We start from the raw sequence: 18,211 nt of genomic DNA on the forward strand, positions 1-18,211 counted from the left end.
TAGACTTGCAAGCCTGAAGGGAACACGCCGGCACACACAGTTTCACAGGCTTCTAAATTAAATCGCGCTCCTCTCTCTCTTTCTCTTTCTCTCTCTCTCTTTCTCGCTCGCTCGCTCGTCGTTTTGCGATCGAAAGGGGTTTCTGATCGGCGACGGAGGGTATAGTTGAGAGCGTTCCGGTGTCGTTCGCAATCGGGAGCGTAAAGTGTCCACATAAAGCAAAGTCCTCTGGTAGGCGCTCGACGCCGAGATGACCCAGGTGCGTCGTGAAAATGCGTCGGACCTTGGAGAATCTCATTGTTTCGCTCCGTTCGAGTATTTATTCTCTCCTACTTTGTGTTTTGATATTTATGTTTTTCTTTTTATATCAAATTTATATTTACGATGGTTATTGAATTTTAAATGTGATTCAGACTTTGTAATCGTCGCTTTATTCGATCACTTAAACGTGCATATAAAGAAAGAGCGACACAGAGTTTGCCTTATTTTGATAGTCCCTTTACGCTTCCTAAACTTATTCGTTAAAAACTGGGAATTAATTGTTACTATTACACGTTTACGGCAAGGTTTTGCGTCGTTAAATATATTGTTATATTTTGAGTTTTTTTTAATATTTATATTTCTTGCAACCTTTCTGTTTTGCACAAACATGGATTTAGCTCGAAAATTTTGCTCCTAGTCAAAACATATATATAAAATAGAAATAAATAACATTGACTTACGTACGTAACGTCGCGTCGATCATTTCAAACATTTTCCTTCGGGAGTTGACGACATGAAAATTGTGAGTCAAACTCGAGAGGTGGCGACGAGAAACAGCCAGGAGAGAGTCTCGTCCATCCGAAGCTGCAGTGCCGGGTTATCACTGGAATGTTAAAAGGCCGCTTCCTCAGCCTTTTAACTTGGATTTATTCGGAATTAAAAGCTTACAAGGACCGCGTCGCACAATGTCGGACGAGTTGTATCTGCGTCGCGCCGAAACTAACGTAAGCGCCATCTGTGAATTTGAAAATCAACGATTAACGCTTTCGTCGATTAGTAGGTTTTGTATACTGACCGAGTTAATAAAGAGGGATTTACATTATCAACACTTGTACCATTTACCACACCATTTATGAAAAATAAAGTTCTCTACCTGAATCGCAGGTCTCATGGAACAGCGTTGTTTAGACGAAAGATTTCTTTCTGACGCTAAGAAAGTAGAATTATTTTTTTGACGTCGGACATTAATTCATAACAAGTGTCTGGTGATTTAATTTCATTGTTGATTTGTCGAGCAAAATGAATGAAACTAATGAATTGCCACCAGGAACGGCATCTCTGCTCGAAGAACTCGAAAGTATATATTTGATTAGTGTTTATATGTGTTGTTTTTTTCGATTATATCCTGGCATATTCTTATTACGATTTGTTTTTTTCATTTACGATGTTTGATATTCGAAAAGAAGTACGATTACTCGTACAGTATATCGCAAAATTTATATTATGCCACAAAATAAGTTATTTTAAATGATAAATCACACAAATACAGTGATTTTACAAACAGCAATAAAATTATATATTACAAAAGATCAAGAAAGATATAAAATTGTCTATAACTTGAAGGATTTATATTCTTATTTTCTAAATTATAGTTATATTTTATAATTTGAAAGATATTACTTAAATTTTCAAATAAAACTCAAATTATTAAATAAAACTTTTTTTAATACATGGAACTGTTTAATAAAGGGTTTATTCATGTTGTGTTAAACAATATTTTTAAATCATATTACATTTACTTCTAGAAAAGCTTATGGTTTTGTTGAGGGATGGCAGAACGTTAATCGGATATCTTAAAAGTGTCGATCAATTTGCTAATATAGTACTTCAAAGTACCATTGAAAGAATTCATGTCGGTCAAGAATATGGTGACATTCCAAGAGGTATTTTCATAGTAAGAGGAGAGAATGTTGTACTTTTAGGGGAAATAGTAAGCGTTTTACAAATAGAAAATATTGTAATTTTACTGATACTTATAATTCTATACGATACTTAAATAAATACTTTTATATTACAGGATATAGAAAAGGAAAAAGTCCTACCCTTAAAAAAAGTGACAGTAGATGAAATTTTGGATGCTCAAAGGCGTGAACAAGAATCAAAACAAGAACAGAAAAAACGAATGAATAAAGCTTTGAAAGAGCGAGGATTTTCATATATACCTGATTTAAGTCACGATGATATGTATTGACATACAAAAGTATAGCTATTTTTTTGTATCAGCTGTAATTATTTTATGTTAATTAAATGTAACTACTACATGAGATTTCAGTATAACATATTACTTTTCTATCAAAATAATATTGTAGTTGCAAAATATCTGAAAAATTTCAGTTATCTTTTCTATATTTATAAAAATAAAAAATGATAAAATCTAACTAAACATGTTACACGACCTTATATATAGTATAATTATATATTAATTTTGAATAATATACTTGTAGTTCCAATCGTGATTATATAAAATAAATATCATATTATGAGTTACATCACGTAATCTAATTTTATTTATAAATAAAATTGACATTCTGCATGCGTTGTGTAAAATGCATGTAGAATTTTCATATATTTATAAATCTTGTGCATCTTAAACAAGAAATAAATGCGCAAGATTTATTTTGTTACAAAAAATTATATTTAATGTCCAAATGTACATAGTTACATATTAAACTATTTAATTTTACGAAATAAATTGGAAAAATAATTTTAATTGCATCTCACAAGTAGGTGTACATGTTATATTTTTTGTTATGAAGATTATAAAGGAAATTAAATTCTTTTAAATGTCTTTCTCTGCTGCATTATAAAATGAAAATATATAATTTTTTTTTAATGTCTTGCATTATATACATATAATAATAATTTAATTTGACATAAATAGAATAAACAATCCATTTACTGTCAAGCACTTAATTCATATTTGAAACAAAACTATATATAAAGTCGTATTAGTAAACTTAAACTATAATGTGGCAATTGTCTTTCTTTTTCAATGTATACAAAATATAGAAAAATGTATATTTATAATACTCAACGATATATTAATATTAATAATTAACGAGTCTCGTAATAAATTAAAATGACGTCTCTTGAAAACTATCTTGCATTTTTGCAGAATTTATTTCGTCTGATTCATTCCGCGGCCTATTCTTTAATTCTTCACTTATGTTTTTGACCGTATCTTTCCTCGCGGATCTTTTAGAATCGTTTCGTTGTAAACTGGTCCCTCGTTTTCTGGGAGAAGAAGATTCCTCCAGTTTTTCAGTGGAATTATTTGTACTACCAGATGCTATGCCGGAAGTATCAGACTCTGGCTGATTACCGTCCAAACAGCATAGTAAGCTATCGGACAGTGTATCGTCGTTTAACAGATTTAAATCAGATTCGGATTGCTCGAAATCTCCTGTCCGCGACGTAAAACTAAGATCAACGGGACTGGCAGTTAAGACACTTCTCGACAACAAGTATTCTCTAAACGTACTCGTTATAGACATTGAACTTTGTTGTGTACAAGTACAACAATTCGTAAGAGATTGAACACAATTGTGCTTCTTGAGAGTGTCTACCTCATTATTTTCTTTATTTTCGACATCCTTCATATGAGGCAAAATATTGTCCATGCTATTATATGTTTGGGATTCTTCCAAAATAGAAGCGCAATTTATTGTACCAACCATGTCTAGATTCGATCCGCGTAAATCGCAACTGTTATTGCCGGTGACAAGATTGCAAAGATTCGAAGTTGAAACTATCATTACTGGTTTTCTGGAGCGCGGGGTCATCATAGTTTCCTGTTATGCAAATTGAAGAATTAGTAATCTCTCATTGAAAAATGTGAAATTATATAATTTTAACTATATTTATATTTCAACTATATTTATAATTTCAAAAATATATATTTTTTAATTATTATTATGATATATATATATATATATATAGTATATGTAATTTTTTCTTTTCAAATATTTACATACCTGCATGGCTTTTGTCATTTTTGTTGCACTTTGTGTAATTGGACTCATGCTTTTATCGTTGTTAGTTATAGGAGTCAAGATATAATCGTTAGTGACCATGCTTCGTAATAAACTCGACGGCGTTGATGTATGAACAGCATATACATTCCTGAATCTATTTCTTACAATTGGAGACTGTAAATTGCATGCGTTTTCATTACGCGTCTCAACATTCAGAGTAGTTTCGGATGATTTTATGTTCGATGTACAAGTCTTTTTAGGGGAAGTTTCTATGTTTGGTATTGCAGTGAACACAGGTATAGATTCCGAGTTGTGTGGCACTAATTCATCATCATTAGTTAACAAATTATCACAGTGATTTACATTTTGATTAGAACACACATCTGGTGATTCTATTTGATGATCGAGTTGTTGCGTCAATTCATCAGTATCAGATGAATTATTGTCACTAATTACATTAATCTCCTGTAAACTTGTACTCCAGCTGAGTTCCATCAAATTTAAGCTCTGTTTTGCATCGTGTTGCATATTTTTTTCATCCACTTCCTCTCTCGTGTTTGTAGATTGATTACAGAGCTTCTTTTTTATTTTACAACTTGTTAAAGTTTCATTCTTAAAGCTATCTACACTATTACTCATGTGTTTGGCATGTAGAAGATCATTATTAATTGTATCACAGTTTTCTGTGCTAAATTCATCGTTTGATTTGCTAAGAAGCATTCTTGTCGGAAGCAATGAGTCTTCTAGTTTCTGTACAGTACATGCAAATATTAGACAAAAGAGGAATAAACATGCTATTGTTAAAGACACGTAATAAACACACAAAGAATTTTTTAGAAAGATAGATTATAAGAAAACTCACTGTTGACAATATATTCTCTTCACTGCTCGATCTCGTGATATTGCATCCAATATTATTGTCAATGCATTTTTTGTGTCCTAAGATTTTCTTTTGAAAAATATGTTTCTTGATAGAATCTCCGAGACTCTTGGTTTTGCAGTTCTTTACATGCCTAGGTGTACCTTGCCCATTCTCCTTGTTAAATTGTTTCACAAGTCGCCGTTTCTTCGCTGATTCCGGCATAGCTTGTATATGAGCATAGAGCTGAGCCAAAGCTGCCTGTGTATCTTGTATAGAATTTGCTTTCGCTGTTAATTTACGATCGACAAAACTGAATACAGTGTGTGCTGTACCAGTTGTGTCTTGTACCGACTCGTTCAACTATAATTATAAATTTTTCATGATATTGCAAAGCGATAGGATAAAGTATTACTTTAAATTTGAAACTTACATCAGATTTCTTAGGGCTCAACAATTTTCTTTCTTGCTCTACCCAGTATGCTCTTATATCTGTAGCCAATTTCGGCGGAATCTCGAATAATTCCGTACCTTTTCTGATCATAAATGCAACTAGACAGGATAGATTCTGCGAATTGATATGCAAGGCTTCAGGTGACAACTTTCGTGGGCATAATAAATGTGGCGTAAAGAGAGTTGCCAATGTATCACTATTCATTTTGTTACTATGCTCGTAACTTGCTGTCTTATTCAACAAAATAAGGATAGCTTTCAATAAAATTCTGTTAGGTGATGGCAAAAGCAACAGAAGCAGTTGTAAAGAACTCAATAATCTCGTGTCATTTGTTTTTGCATCCAAACTGCATAATTCTGCAAATAGTTTGCATATAAACATGTTGCATGTATTGTACACAAATAAAATAATATGCTCCTATTTATTACCAGCTATCTGACAATGTGCTGGATAATGTAGATCTGTGAGGAGTGGTTCCGACAATTCTGCTAGAAATCCTTTCAATACAGAGGCACAATCGTGTACACTAAATCGACCATCATCGAGATCCAAAGATACACCTTGAGACATAGTGGTTTTTAAATCTTGTTGCCTTGTTAACTTTCCAGTACGTCGAAATATTCCCTCTTGCACAATATCTGTAAAATAACATTCATAAAGAGAGAAATACATTTAAAAATCTATTGAATCCTTTGTTATCTAATATATTTTCTTACTTTGTTCTTTAGACAAATAATCTATCAATTGGGTCACATGATTTATACCATCCTCAGACAATGTAACACCTTCTGCACCCTTTTCTAAGTTAACCGAAGACTTGGGCTTTTTGGTGAAGCTCAGAAGACCCCATTTTTTCAATCTTGCTTTCTCAGTAATACCATCGTTGCTAAAAAAAAAAAAAACGAAGACCAAGATGTTATCAAAACATATTTGTAAATTACCATCTACACTTAATGAGGTAATAGTCAAGCGTTAAAATCAATAAAATGATGAAATAATAGACAAGATATAAATTTTATTCATTAGAAGCGCAACGTTTCAACGGTGTTATAAATCGCGCAAAAAGTATGGATAGCCGAAACGGAAATACAATCGAGAGATCCGGGGCTTTACTTACTCCTCCGTATTAAGATCCAATTCGAAGGATAGGTGCATCCTTACGAGCGTGTGAAATTGTTCGGGATTAACTTTTCGCATTCTAAACGCCAGCTTTCCGTCCACTCCATCGTTGAAATCTGCCATCGTTGATTACAGCGGGTAGTAACATGTATACAAAAATTTAAACGCGCTCCTACATATTGAATACGACATTGGCAGTGATGCCACATCTCAGAAACCGTGAACAGTCATAATGTACGGAATAACTAGATGCGAATACGCGTTTCTAGAATCTTGCTTAAGAAATTTCAAGACGTTTCTTTTCTCCCTTTTTTTTAAACGCCATTCATCCAATCTGAATAGAACAGAAAATATATTTAATAAGTAATATTTTATATATATTATTTAATAATAATATTTTATATATATATATATATATATAAACATATATTTGGATTTTCCTTGCATTCAGTATCACCAAACGCTGAGAAATAAATTCTCGAGCGCGAAACCTAGAGTGCAGAAAGGCAGTACGAACAGATCTCTCATCTATAGTGTAGTTGATGCCGTAAAAAAAAAAGATAAAAAATTACTACGCTGTACAATCGTGGCAATGGGAGACACCTGTGACCGCCGCGGGATGTCTGTAAACGTGGAAGGGATAAAACATGGCTACTGCCTGGTGACGTTCCGTTCGCCGTCGCGGTATCAGATGCTCCGAAAAACATCTGGCGACAGTTTAGCTACGTGCTGCCGATAGCGTTCCGCCGTAGAGGATATCGCGCGAGGAGAAACATCGTCCGCGAAAACGCTCGTGCAATCATGATGAACATGTGGAAAGTGCGGGAGCTGATGGACAAGGCGTAAGTCATTCGTCGAAAGTGCGCGATATAACCTTATTTTGATTTTTCTTTTTTTTTTTCGAAGCGCATTCCGTTTAATTTTCTATTTGCAATTCCTCGCCTCTCCTCGATCGCGCGACGATCACGTAAACGTCAAAGATCGTGCTCGTTTTGTTGTAGAGAATAAAATCTCGAGGAAATTGTCACGCGCGATCGCCGTCCATTCTTATCGCGGGAAGGAACGGGGGAGACATTCGGACAAGTTCGTCGATTACATCAATCGTTCGCGCGAGAGTGTAATGTAATCGCTTTCCTCATGTCTCGTCGAGGAGAGGAGAGGCGAAGCGGCGACGAGAGGGAGAGAGACTCGTAAAACTGGAACGGCGTGGATAATTTTCTGGCGCGACCTTGAAGTTCCATACATATATATATATATATATACGCGATGCGAGGTGATAAAACGACTTTTCGAAAAAATAATTGTATATTAATGACAGATAGCAGATTTCCTCTGTCGCGCGTTTCAGGTGCGCGCGTATTTATCTTGTCGACACTCCCACAATCGTTTCGAAATATCTATTCGACTTTCTTGGAATTACATACTTTCTCAACTCACTTCAATTTTATGTACACTTGTAATCTCTTAATGTTTAACTACAATGAGATTAGAATTGAGGTATCGTCCATAAAAATCATAAGAATATCTGTAGTAACTTAATGAGCAGACAATTTTTTAAATATATTTTTTAAATGTATTTTTAATATTTATTATTCATTAATTATACATTGTACAGATGCTTGTAAAAATAATATTTATTTAATATTTATTTTACATGAAATATTCATTTTAAATAGCAAATGTAAATGTAAATATTTTTTTAATGATTAAAAGGGGACTTAATTCGTTATTTTAATGTTTTTAAACATATTTTACAAAAATTTTTAAAACGTTTTCAAAAATATTGTCTGCTCATTGAGAATGTAGGAAATGTGGAAATGTGGAATGTGGGAAAAAATGTATTTCGAAAATTTTCGAATCTTATCTGATCGAATTACTTTCTTCCGATATTTTCTTAATATTGACTTGGAAAACTCAACTTTCTCGCAGAATCTTAATAATTGTGTTTTAATTTATCTCTTGTTTTTAGCTCTTGTTTATATCAATTTATATTTTTTTATTCTTTTGACAATTTTGATCGAGAATGTCAAAAGACACATGTCACAATCTCTTGTTCATCAATTATTATTAGGTATATTCGCCTGATGCCTATTATGTAGAGAAGCTCAATCGCACGATACGTGATTCCAATTCGTATTGTTCGCATGTGTGTGTATATCCGTGTGTGAATGTCCGTTTAGAATTACGAAGATATTCGACTCGTTTACTCTTCCATTCTTCATATCGATTTTAGCTTCCGCACTATTTAAAGCCTGTTTAAAAGCCAATTTGTTTTGACAGTTCGATTTGTTATTTAAATGAAATCATTATTCATATGATTAATTTGAATAGCAATATTGTTACGAGTAACTTTTTTGTGTGTAAACAAAATATTTTAAATTTGCCAAAAACAAATTTTAAATATAAAGCTTGTGATATTTTTATTTCAAACATATATTAATATTGATAATAAAACTGAATCGATATATATTTTTTTTTTCAAAGAAACATTAATTGAAAATTTTAATGTATCTGAAAATTTAACATTAAATTTAGTACATTCTCCTGTGAATATATTGTTAATAATATTTTTGAAATAATAAATTAATTAACTATTAATTTCATTAGAAACCATTAAAAATGAAGATAGAGAATTAATAATTTTAATAAATTAATGTTAAATTTACGAATGCGTTTCGAAATTATCAATTGGATGCGTAATAAAAGTCACGTGAGATACACCGCAAATCTATTTAATGACTTTAAGCTGTAATCATTTACGTAATTCACGGCTGTGTGCATTTTTGTTGTCACACGAATGTGGCATTGTATGTATATATGCACAAATATGTATTTGCAGATCAAAAGTAAGACAAAGAGAAAGAGAAAAGCTATATAGCTGTACTTTTAATTCTTTTAATATTTTTAATACTTTTATTCTTTTTTATTCTGTACTTTTAATACTTTTATTCTTTATAAATATAATGACTTTGATAATTATGGGAAGATTGTAAGCAATCTCTCCTTTCCTCCCAGCTAAAAGTTATCTGTGAACGAAGGGTATCAACAATATATACCCTGTAACACGCAATGGTTATTAAATGGCTTTATCAGGCTCTTTTACGGAAATAATTACTGTTGATTAATTCGTATTACACGATGAGAGTGAATAGAAATATTATACGCGCATAATTCAGTGCCTTATCTACATGATCACATATGTAGTTCTGCATATTGCAAATTATCGTGCGAAATACATTATATATATAAATAAGTTGCATTTGTGTATAGGACCAACGTGGTAATGAATTACACGGAAACAGAGGCCAAAGTTCGGGAAGCAACCAATGATGATGCATGGGGTCCTACAGGTATCACTATCGGTGGTATACAGGGTAGGCCTAAACGTCCCAGTCAGACTTTGAGATTTTATAGGAAATTCAATTCTGAACAAAAAGTTTCCGATAAACATATGTCGAAAAATGCTTCCTTAAAAAATTAGCATCTAAAAATCTTTGAAATCCCAGTTATTTTATACATTTTTACAAATACCAGAGAAAGTATGCGTTTTTTAACAAAAAGTACCGAAATAAAAGTTGTAGAGAATTAAATTATCTTTCATATGAGATCAAAATAATTGTAGTATGTTCCATAGATTTTGAGATAACGAGTTTCAAATATACAAAAAAAAAACACATACTTTCCCTGATATTTGTAAAAATGTATAAAATAAGCGTGATTTCAAAAGTTTTTGGATGCTAACTTTTTAAGAAAGTATTTTTCGATCCATATTTATAGGAAATATTTATATTAATATAATATTTATAGGAAACTTTTTGTTCAGAATTAAATTTTCTATAAAATCTCAAAGTCTGACCAGAACGTTTGGGCCCATTCTGTATATAATGTTTATTTCTAGAAATATAACTTGAAAAATGCGAGATAATAGAGAAATTAATTACCTAATCGAATGCGTCGCTTTCATTTTTTTTTAGGGGCGATGATGCAAGAGCTGGCTCAGGCCACGTTCACGTACGAGCAATTTCCAGAGGTGATGTCCATGCTCTGGAAAAGAATGTTGCAAGAGAATAAACGAAATTGGCGGCGAACGTACAAGGTATGATCGTTTTCCTTTATTTTACATTACACTTTACATTACAAGTTTTTTGTATATGAGAAGGCATGTTGTCACAGTTTGCCTTAAAATAAATACTCTCTACTACATCAAAAATACAGAGAGAAGAGAGAGAAATTGTGTTATTATATATTATTATAAACTATGTTATATTAATTATATATTACAAACTATATTATATAACTAGTAAAAATTCAGAAATATGTGAATAAAACTATTTAATCGTTTCACGAATAATTTCTATTTTTGTTCTCTTACAGTCATTGCTCCTTCTTAATTATTTAGTTCGTAATGGTTCGGAACGGGTCGTGACGTCATCACGCGAACACATCTATGATCTTAGATCCTTAGAGAATTATACCTGCATTGATGAGTTCGGGAAAGATCAAGGAATAAATATTAGACATAAAGTTAGAGAATTGATTGATTTTATCCAAGATGACGATAAACTTAGGGAGGAAAGAAAGAAGGCTAAGAAAAATAAAGATAAATACGTCGGTTTATCGAGCGAAGCGATGGGAATGAGATTTGGAGGTGGTGACAGATGGATGGACAATCCTAAATGGAATAAATCCAGTACAGAAACATATAACGACTGGGACAATCGTGGAAAAGGATTTGAAGATACAAATAACAGGTGTATATATATGTTTGCATTTTCTTTTTTAATAATCACTGTTTGCTACGTCTTTATCCATTTTGTTAGTATTTAAATCAATTGTTTTATAATTTTATATTCTAAAGTTTAAATTTTGGGTATGTGTTATACATGAAACGATCAACAAAGTATTTATTATTAATTTATTACTGATTTATCCCTATACTTTATATCTTCTTCTATCATTTCATTAGACATTTCACACATTCAATATATGAGTATTTGCTTAAAAGAAATATGCTGTAACTTACATTTCTTTTTATAACTATCATATTTTTATGTAATAGTGACGATGGCGAAAGAGAAGATTCAGACAACGATACTAGCCCAAAGAAAGGTGGGAGAGAATACAGGGATACATTGGACAATATGAATCAAATTGGTAAACCTGCTCAAATATCTATACCTTCTACAAATACATCCCCAGCACGCACAACGAGAACTATCAAGAAAGTAGATCTTGGAGCAGCAGCCAATTATGGAAAAGAACAATCTAATGTAAGTTTAAGAAACATAAAATTTGTTTTGTTTTTACAAATATTATATTATCAATCTTCTCTTTCAATTTTTTTAATCTTAAAATATGAAATATTGATGTTTTCATTGTAATTACGTTTTAATTCTTTTTTACTTATAGAGTAGTGCATCGGTACAAAGTAATAATTTATCATCGCCAAATAAACAGAAGACCAAAAATGATATATTAAATGATATTTTTGAATCACAGAGTGATAATAACAGATTAGATGATGATGATTTTAATCCAAGGGCGAATACTCAGTCCATCGCTCAATCGCAAAATGCAAATTTAGATTTCGGTGATTTTACTAGTGCATTTAATAATCCCGTGACGGTTAAAACGAAGGATAGCAACGACGAGTTCGCTGATTTTACGTCTGCCTTTAACAATGTCGCTATATCCAATCCCCCGAGTCAGCCGCAAATCAATTTGATGGCAATACCGACTATGAATAATCCGATGGCAAATAATGCGAACATCAATAATGCAATGTACGCCAATACAATGCCGACAACAGGTACAATGGCTGGAACTGCTGTCATGCAAAACTCTAAAGCAACCAATGATTTACTTGATTCTTTACCGCCAGGTCTGAATAATCAGATAACAAATAACAATACAGGTAGGATCATACATTGTTATGAATACTTTGAAGTTCAATTTGATAGAAGAGTGGATTTTTGTATAAGACAATTAATAATTTCATAATATGTAAATGATATCTTATTTCTTATATCTTATGATATATTTTTTCTTTTACATAGTGACTTCAAATACAGACCTTTTGTCAGATTTAGATAGTTTAAATACCCCATCCATGAGGTTATCTGATGATCGAATAAGCAGCTCTAACAATACGAACATCTTCATAGAAATAAATAACGCGCCTTCCAATTATGCAGGTGAGCGTGCAGAATTAAAAAACACTTTTCTTTTGTTTTACGAGTTACTCATATTTTACAATCACGTATAACGCATTACATTATATTTACGGAACATGATATAATTATACAAATTCAAATTCCGAGATATGCATTAAAACGATTGGGATTTTTAAGCTATTTTAAGATATTCACTAATTAGCTCTCCGTTTATAACAAATATAAGAAATTTTAAACCGCTGTTGCATGTGTTTTCGGAAATCCGTATGTGAGGTATATATCCTCTGAGTTTGATGCTAATATAATTCCCCCAAGAAAGTCCTTTCCTTGCAGCCTATAAAAACGAAGAGAATGTTGCATCAACTGAGAATCTCTCGAGTAATGCCGCCAATCAATTATTGGAAATATTATGCCCCATGTGCAGTATTAAAAATTCCGTCGATTTGGAAAGAATAAGATCATCCATCTTGAACTATACCAGATTTTTACCGGGACCTATTACTGCTCAAAAATATAGCGATCTTGATTCCAATGCAAAAGTGGATACTGTATTATATGGAAAAATCTTGGAAGAAATAATTGATAAATTTGATTGCAATTGGCCGTTAATAAAAGATAAAAACGATTTGGATCCCTTGATCGAAAAATTGATAATCGTCGATGGTGCAACAATTTTCATGCTATCGGAGTCTTTGAGGGCTTTAACTACAGCTTTAAACGAGACCAAAGATGAAAGGAAAATTCGTGCTATTTCTATATTACTGGAAAATTTATTGAAAAGCGACGCGATATTTTCAGGAATAGTGGATGCATGTAAATACGAGATGCAATCTTACATGCAAGAGGAAGAATTAGACCAGGCTTGGTTGAGTACAACACAAATTTTGGTCTCCTTGCCTAACCGCATATCTAACAAATTGCAGTTTGATACACCTAAAGCATACACACCGCAAGTTTACGTGAATACGCTCTGTTTTCACATCTTTCGCGTGATATCATTTGTCAATGAAGGATTATGCAAATGTAATATTGAACCAAGAACAGTTGTGCTTTCATCTTTAATTAGCAAGATTGTAATTAGCTTAAAACCGATTAATTTTATCTGCTTTGTCGATATTTTGGAGGAATGGTGTTTTGAAAATAAAAAGAACGAGCGACATTTGGTTGAAAGCGTATTTCGCGAATTAAATTCGGCCGCCATCGAATATATTGCGGTATTATTCTTGAAGCGTTGCGATCCTAAATTTGGTATGCGTTCCGTTTTTGGAAATCTATTAATGGAACAAAATTGGAGATACATTTTAACGACGAAAATTCCTTTAATGCGTTACTACGAGGATGAGAATTTAATTGCAAACTTGATCTCCTACTTGTCATGCTTTTTGAATGAAAATAATATTTTACCGGAATTACTGATCAAACTCTTGGAAATGTGGAGCGACGGAAGTATTTTGAATCATGCACCCGCGGAACAGCACGAATACATTACGAAGCTGATTATCCTGTCTGTAAAAGCATGTAAAGATCATTTAAAACAAACTGAAAGAGACCAGTGTCAGAAATTATTGCTTTCAGGAGTATCTGTTCATCTTGAGTGCACAAATATATCTCTAAGAGCGATGGGTATGATGACCGCCGAGATTTGTATAAATTTCTTATCTACCGCGGATGATATGCCAAAATTAAAATTTGAATACGACAACATGCCTACAAAAGTGTCGAAATTACTCGAGTCTCTAAAGAATCTAAATGCATCAACTGTAGATGCGAAAGAACGACACGTACAAAGTGATGAGTTGATTACCGAGAATATCATCTTTGATTCTCTGAGTAGTAGGAAAATTTACGAATTGGGCGTCGAATGCGATATTTTACCCGATCTTGAGAAGAAGCTATCGAATGGAAAAATTAAAGACAGTCCGTCTTCATTAAAAAATGACTCGTTAATAAAGAGTAATTCAACAAGTAAGAACAAAAAAGAACAACAGATGGAACAAGATTGCGAGAATACTTCAGATTTGGATAGCGATGATGATTTAGTTCCTTATGATATGAATGACGACAAACCGTACAAGAAAGTACGCCCGATGTATCTACGAGATGTGCGTGATAATTTAACGGACGAACGAACCATTTCCGATCCCGATATCTTTTCCGAATCCTTATCGGTCTGTGAAGAATTGATATTAACGCAGCTACCAAACGACGATGTATCCTTTGCTATAGAACTCTTGCAACTTCTCGTCACATTGAAGCAACATTGTTACTTCGAGAACTTTGAACTTGTGATTTTCAAATCTTGCGTAGCGATTGTGATCGTGTATCCGAAAGAATCTGCCGAGTTTCTGTGTAAAGAGTTTTATGAGGACGTTGGAAAATATTCGCTCAGCCAACGCTTATTGTTTCTGGATATACTAGCCGAATCTGCCAAGCAGTTGTCGAAAATCCATGTTGATAACGCAAATAATGACGAAGTTGAAACGGCGATTAAGGAGAAACGAATTCCGAGTCGAATATCGCTCTTTATGGATACGGAAGAACGTAAAAGACAACAAGTGTGGTACGAGGAAGACATCGACATTGATCTAGAAGCGTCTGAAGAACAATCTATAGACTGGCGAGAAATCGTCGACAAGAGAATTGCATCGCGTACAAGACGATTTGCTCATAATAGCCTCTCAAAAGCTCCCAAAATATACATTAATCATTTTGGCAATGTCGTATCATCATTTTTCTATCCGCTTCTACACGGTTTTGGCCGTTACGATACCTACAAGTTGAAAAGTTTGAGGATTTATACTGATCAAGAGAACATATTACTGCTACGTTTCTTGAAAACATTGTCCGCCATAATGTTAGCAGCACAAAATTGTCCATTGGCACCAAAGATGGGCAAGGAAATATTAGAACTTACCTGGACAGTAAGGAATCATGAGGAAGCGACAGTGAGATTAGTTGTTACAGAGAATATTGGATCCGTTCTCATTGCAGTGCCAAAAGATGCTATTGTTGATGAATTATCTGACCTCTTGATGGAAATAAGAGAATGGCTTGTGTTGTCACAGAATGTCATCTATGGCGAACACGATGCGAATTGTAGAGCTTTAAATGCAAAAGTGTTGTCTTTTATTGATTCGATATTTGGATCCACTTTTCAGATAGCATAGACTAGATTAGAGAGAATAGTAGTCACAATTATTACAATATTGTGTCAGAAATAATTCTTTATCATTTTTATAGTATTATACAGTAATCATTAACTATAAATTTATTTATGTATATGTATACATTTACACATAGGATAAATTTTTTTTTAGAATTAATTTTTCTTAATTTAAGTTACAAAAAAAAAGACTACATTGTAAAATTCACAATTTTATAAAGGAGCGAAATTACATATAATAAAAAATTAAAATAAAAGTTTTATTGTATAATGTAATTTAAAAAATTGATAATTTAATCAAATAAATCAGATAATATGCATATGTTGTTAACAATATTGAAAGAATTTGAATTTCATGAGGAAATTTTGTTCAATTCATTAACATAAAATGTAATATTAAATATGTGTTTATCATGATGTGATTATCATGATTTTTTTCACTTATAGTCATGTTACACATATAGTATATCGAATAAAATTGTAATGCAATATTTTATTGTTACATAATATAAAAGTAAATTGTCATAGATGAATAAAATGAGTTTATTTTTTATTTGTATAACTTTTCATTGAAACACAAATTTTTATACAAAGACGACATATATATATATATATATATATATATATATATATATATATATATATATATATACGAGTCAACAATCACAATGCATATATTATGAACTAAGATTAGTATATCATATTTAGGAACGATCGGATTGTCACCTGTAACAAATCTTCTTCCACCTACATCTACGAATATCCAAAGTCAAACATCTAGCAATACGACATCCTCTACGCAAGTTGGCTCGACTTGGGCTGGTTCGGGATTGAATATCGATCTTGATAATATAATGGGTAGTAAAGCAAAACATATTGGTCCAGCGCCAACAATGAATCAATTGGCGAGCAATAGCCCACAACATCAGATCAAGATTACACGTGAGTATTTCTTTAATGACCTGTTGATTTGAAAAGATTTATTATTTTTTCTAATCAAATATCATTTTAATAAACTTATTGACTTCTGATAAATAAATATTACACATAGCATAACATTTCTGAATAAAACATGATTTTGATTTATTTTACTGTTAATCACTTTAATAATTACATAATAAATTAGTCATTGTAATTTGAATGTTATCTTACTAATCTGATATATAAAAATGTATGAGTGGGTTGAGAAATTATATGCCCATAGCACCGGGAATGGGATACATGTCACCAATGCAACCTCTGTCACAGAACCAATTGCAGCAGCAGCAGCAGTCCAATGCAACGTTTTTTTCTGCATTCCAATAAAGGATTATCAGTATAAGATAAAGTATCATAGCACAATATGTGTGCATTAAAACTTTTAATAAACCAAAATTTTATTTTGTTATTGAATTAGTTATTGCAATGGATTTGATTGAACAGATAATTTTAAAATTTTCATGAGCTAATTCTTTAAATTTATAAAAGAGTCAACACTAGACAATTATACATGCATAAAAATATTTTTTATTATCACTTATAGAGCATAATTCTGATTTGTATAAATGAAATAATTCAATACCTTACCGGTTCTTAAAAATTAGAACTTGTATAAAAATGATATGCGTAGGTGGTAAAAAGAAAAAAAAATAATACAAACAATATACAATAATAATGAATAATATATAAAGATATTAATCATTGTCTTTTTCAATTATTACAAAACAGCCTGGTATGTATAGAGTTTGAATAATTACGCATTAAAATGCAAAGGCGATGACAAGCAGCATTCCTGAAACTCATAAATATGTGTAATTTCAATAATATGCGGCGTTATTGCTTGTAAATTACGCGGGAACAAATTTGGCAGGATTTATCACTGTGTGTATTTTATACATAATGTATATTAGACTCTCTCTTTTGGAGGAATCGGAATTATGCCTTATTATATAGATATGTATCATAAAAATATATATATACATACTCGAAGAAGAGCATAATCTGATTAGTCGCATTCACTTATCATCACATGTACATTGTCTGGAACATGAACATGATGAGGATAAGTGTTAATGCTTTTATAATAATAAAATTATAAAAGACAAAATCGCGATAGTCTTTTAAAGACATGTATGTAAAATAACATTTTGGCAGCTGATAGGAATTGTGTATGAAAAGAAAAAATGAATCATTAATGGATATTATTAATAAGTGCTTCCCTCTTTGTTACTAAGGCAAAAGAAACTATAATTATTGAAATGCTCTTCTCGTAAAAAGGGCTGTAGATAGAAATTGATATTTTTAGCATTTATTTTGTAGTATATAAAAAAGAATTTTTTGAATCTGTGCACAAAATCAGCATGAGAAAACTTTCGTGCTCGATTTAACATCAATATTGTATATGCGATCCATTGTAAATTGTTTAAGGATTTGCTAATTACATAAATT

General features: G+C 32.0%; 3 protein-coding genes across 3 annotated transcripts; 2 read left to right on the forward strand and 1 right to left on the reverse strand.

Annotated features, from left to right (window-relative positions):
- Window positions 1-1,126: 1,126 nt before the first annotated feature.
- On the forward strand, window positions 1,127-2,306 carry LOC126856982 (U6 snRNA-associated Sm-like protein LSm1). Its single transcript, XM_050606038.1, has 3 exons — window positions 1,127-1,339; window positions 1,788-1,972; window positions 2,060-2,306. Exons 1-3 carry the CDS (start codon window positions 1,282-1,284, stop codon window positions 2,231-2,233), a joined length of 417 nt encoding a protein of 138 aa, XP_050461995.1. The 5' UTR covers window positions 1,127-1,281; the 3' UTR covers window positions 2,234-2,306.
- A 322-nt stretch (window positions 2,307-2,628) lies between these two features.
- Window positions 2,629-6,577, reverse strand: LOC126856915 (serine-rich adhesin for platelets-like). The gene is made up of 7 exons (XM_050605928.1): window positions 6,447-6,577; window positions 6,046-6,215; window positions 5,758-5,967; window positions 5,309-5,685; window positions 4,879-5,238; window positions 4,017-4,766; window positions 2,629-3,833 (listed from the first exon to the last, which is right to left on the reverse strand). Exons 1-7 carry the CDS (start codon window positions 6,569-6,571, stop codon window positions 3,117-3,119), a joined length of 2,709 nt encoding a protein of 902 aa, XP_050461885.1. The 5' UTR covers window positions 6,572-6,577; the 3' UTR covers window positions 2,629-3,116.
- Window positions 6,578-7,040: 463 nt separating this feature from the next.
- Window positions 7,041-16,276, forward strand: LOC126856991 (telomere length regulation protein TEL2 homolog). The gene is made up of 8 exons (XM_050606052.1): window positions 7,041-7,290; window positions 9,719-9,798; window positions 10,423-10,544; window positions 10,823-11,199; window positions 11,508-11,718; window positions 11,858-12,362; window positions 12,505-12,642; window positions 12,955-16,276. Exons 1-8 carry the CDS (start codon window positions 7,250-7,252, stop codon window positions 15,786-15,788), a joined length of 4,308 nt encoding a protein of 1,435 aa, XP_050462009.1. The 5' UTR covers window positions 7,041-7,249; the 3' UTR covers window positions 15,789-16,276.
- The last annotated feature ends 1,935 nt before the right edge of the window (window positions 16,277-18,211 follow it).

The sequence above is a fragment of the Cataglyphis hispanica genome, chromosome 20 (genome assembly GCF_021464435.1).
Source record: "Cataglyphis hispanica isolate Lineage 1 chromosome 20, ULB_Chis1_1.0, whole genome shotgun sequence".
NCBI lineage: Eukaryota > Metazoa > Arthropoda > Insecta > Hymenoptera > Formicidae > Cataglyphis > Cataglyphis hispanica.

Bases quoted from the DNA above. Each gene is read 5' to 3' on its own strand.
- LOC126856915 (XM_050605928.1), bottom strand. From the start codon at position 6,571: ATGGCAGATTTCAACGATGGAGTGGACGGAAAGCTGGCGTTTAGAATG. The intron at 5,968-6,045 runs GTAAGAAAATAT...GTTATTTTACAG, and splicing joins TTATTTGTCTAAAGAACAAA to ATATTGTGCAAGAGGGAATA. The intron at 5,686-5,757 runs GTAATAAATAGG...AACTATTTGCAG, and splicing joins AGCACATTGTCAGATAGCTG to AATTATGCAGTTTGGATGCA.
- LOC126856991 (XM_050606052.1), top strand. From the start codon at position 7,250: ATGATGAACATGTGGAAAGTGCGGGAGCTGATGGACAAGGC. The intron at 9,799-10,422 runs GTATCACTATCG...ATTTTTTTTTAG, and splicing joins TGATGCATGGGGTCCTACAG to GGGCGATGATGCAAGAGCTG. The intron at 11,719-11,857 runs GTAAGTTTAAGA...TTTTACTTATAG, and splicing joins ATGGAAAAGAACAATCTAAT to AGTAGTGCATCGGTACAAAG.
- LOC126856982 (XM_050606038.1), top strand. From the start codon at position 1,282: ATGAATGAAACTAATGAATTGCCACCAGGAACGGCATCTCTGCTCGAA. The intron at 1,340-1,787 runs GTATATATTTGA...ATTTACTTCTAG, and splicing joins TCTGCTCGAAGAACTCGAAA to AAAAGCTTATGGTTTTGTTG. The intron at 1,973-2,059 runs GTAAGCGTTTTA...TTTATATTACAG, and splicing joins TTGTACTTTTAGGGGAAATA to GATATAGAAAAGGAAAAAGT.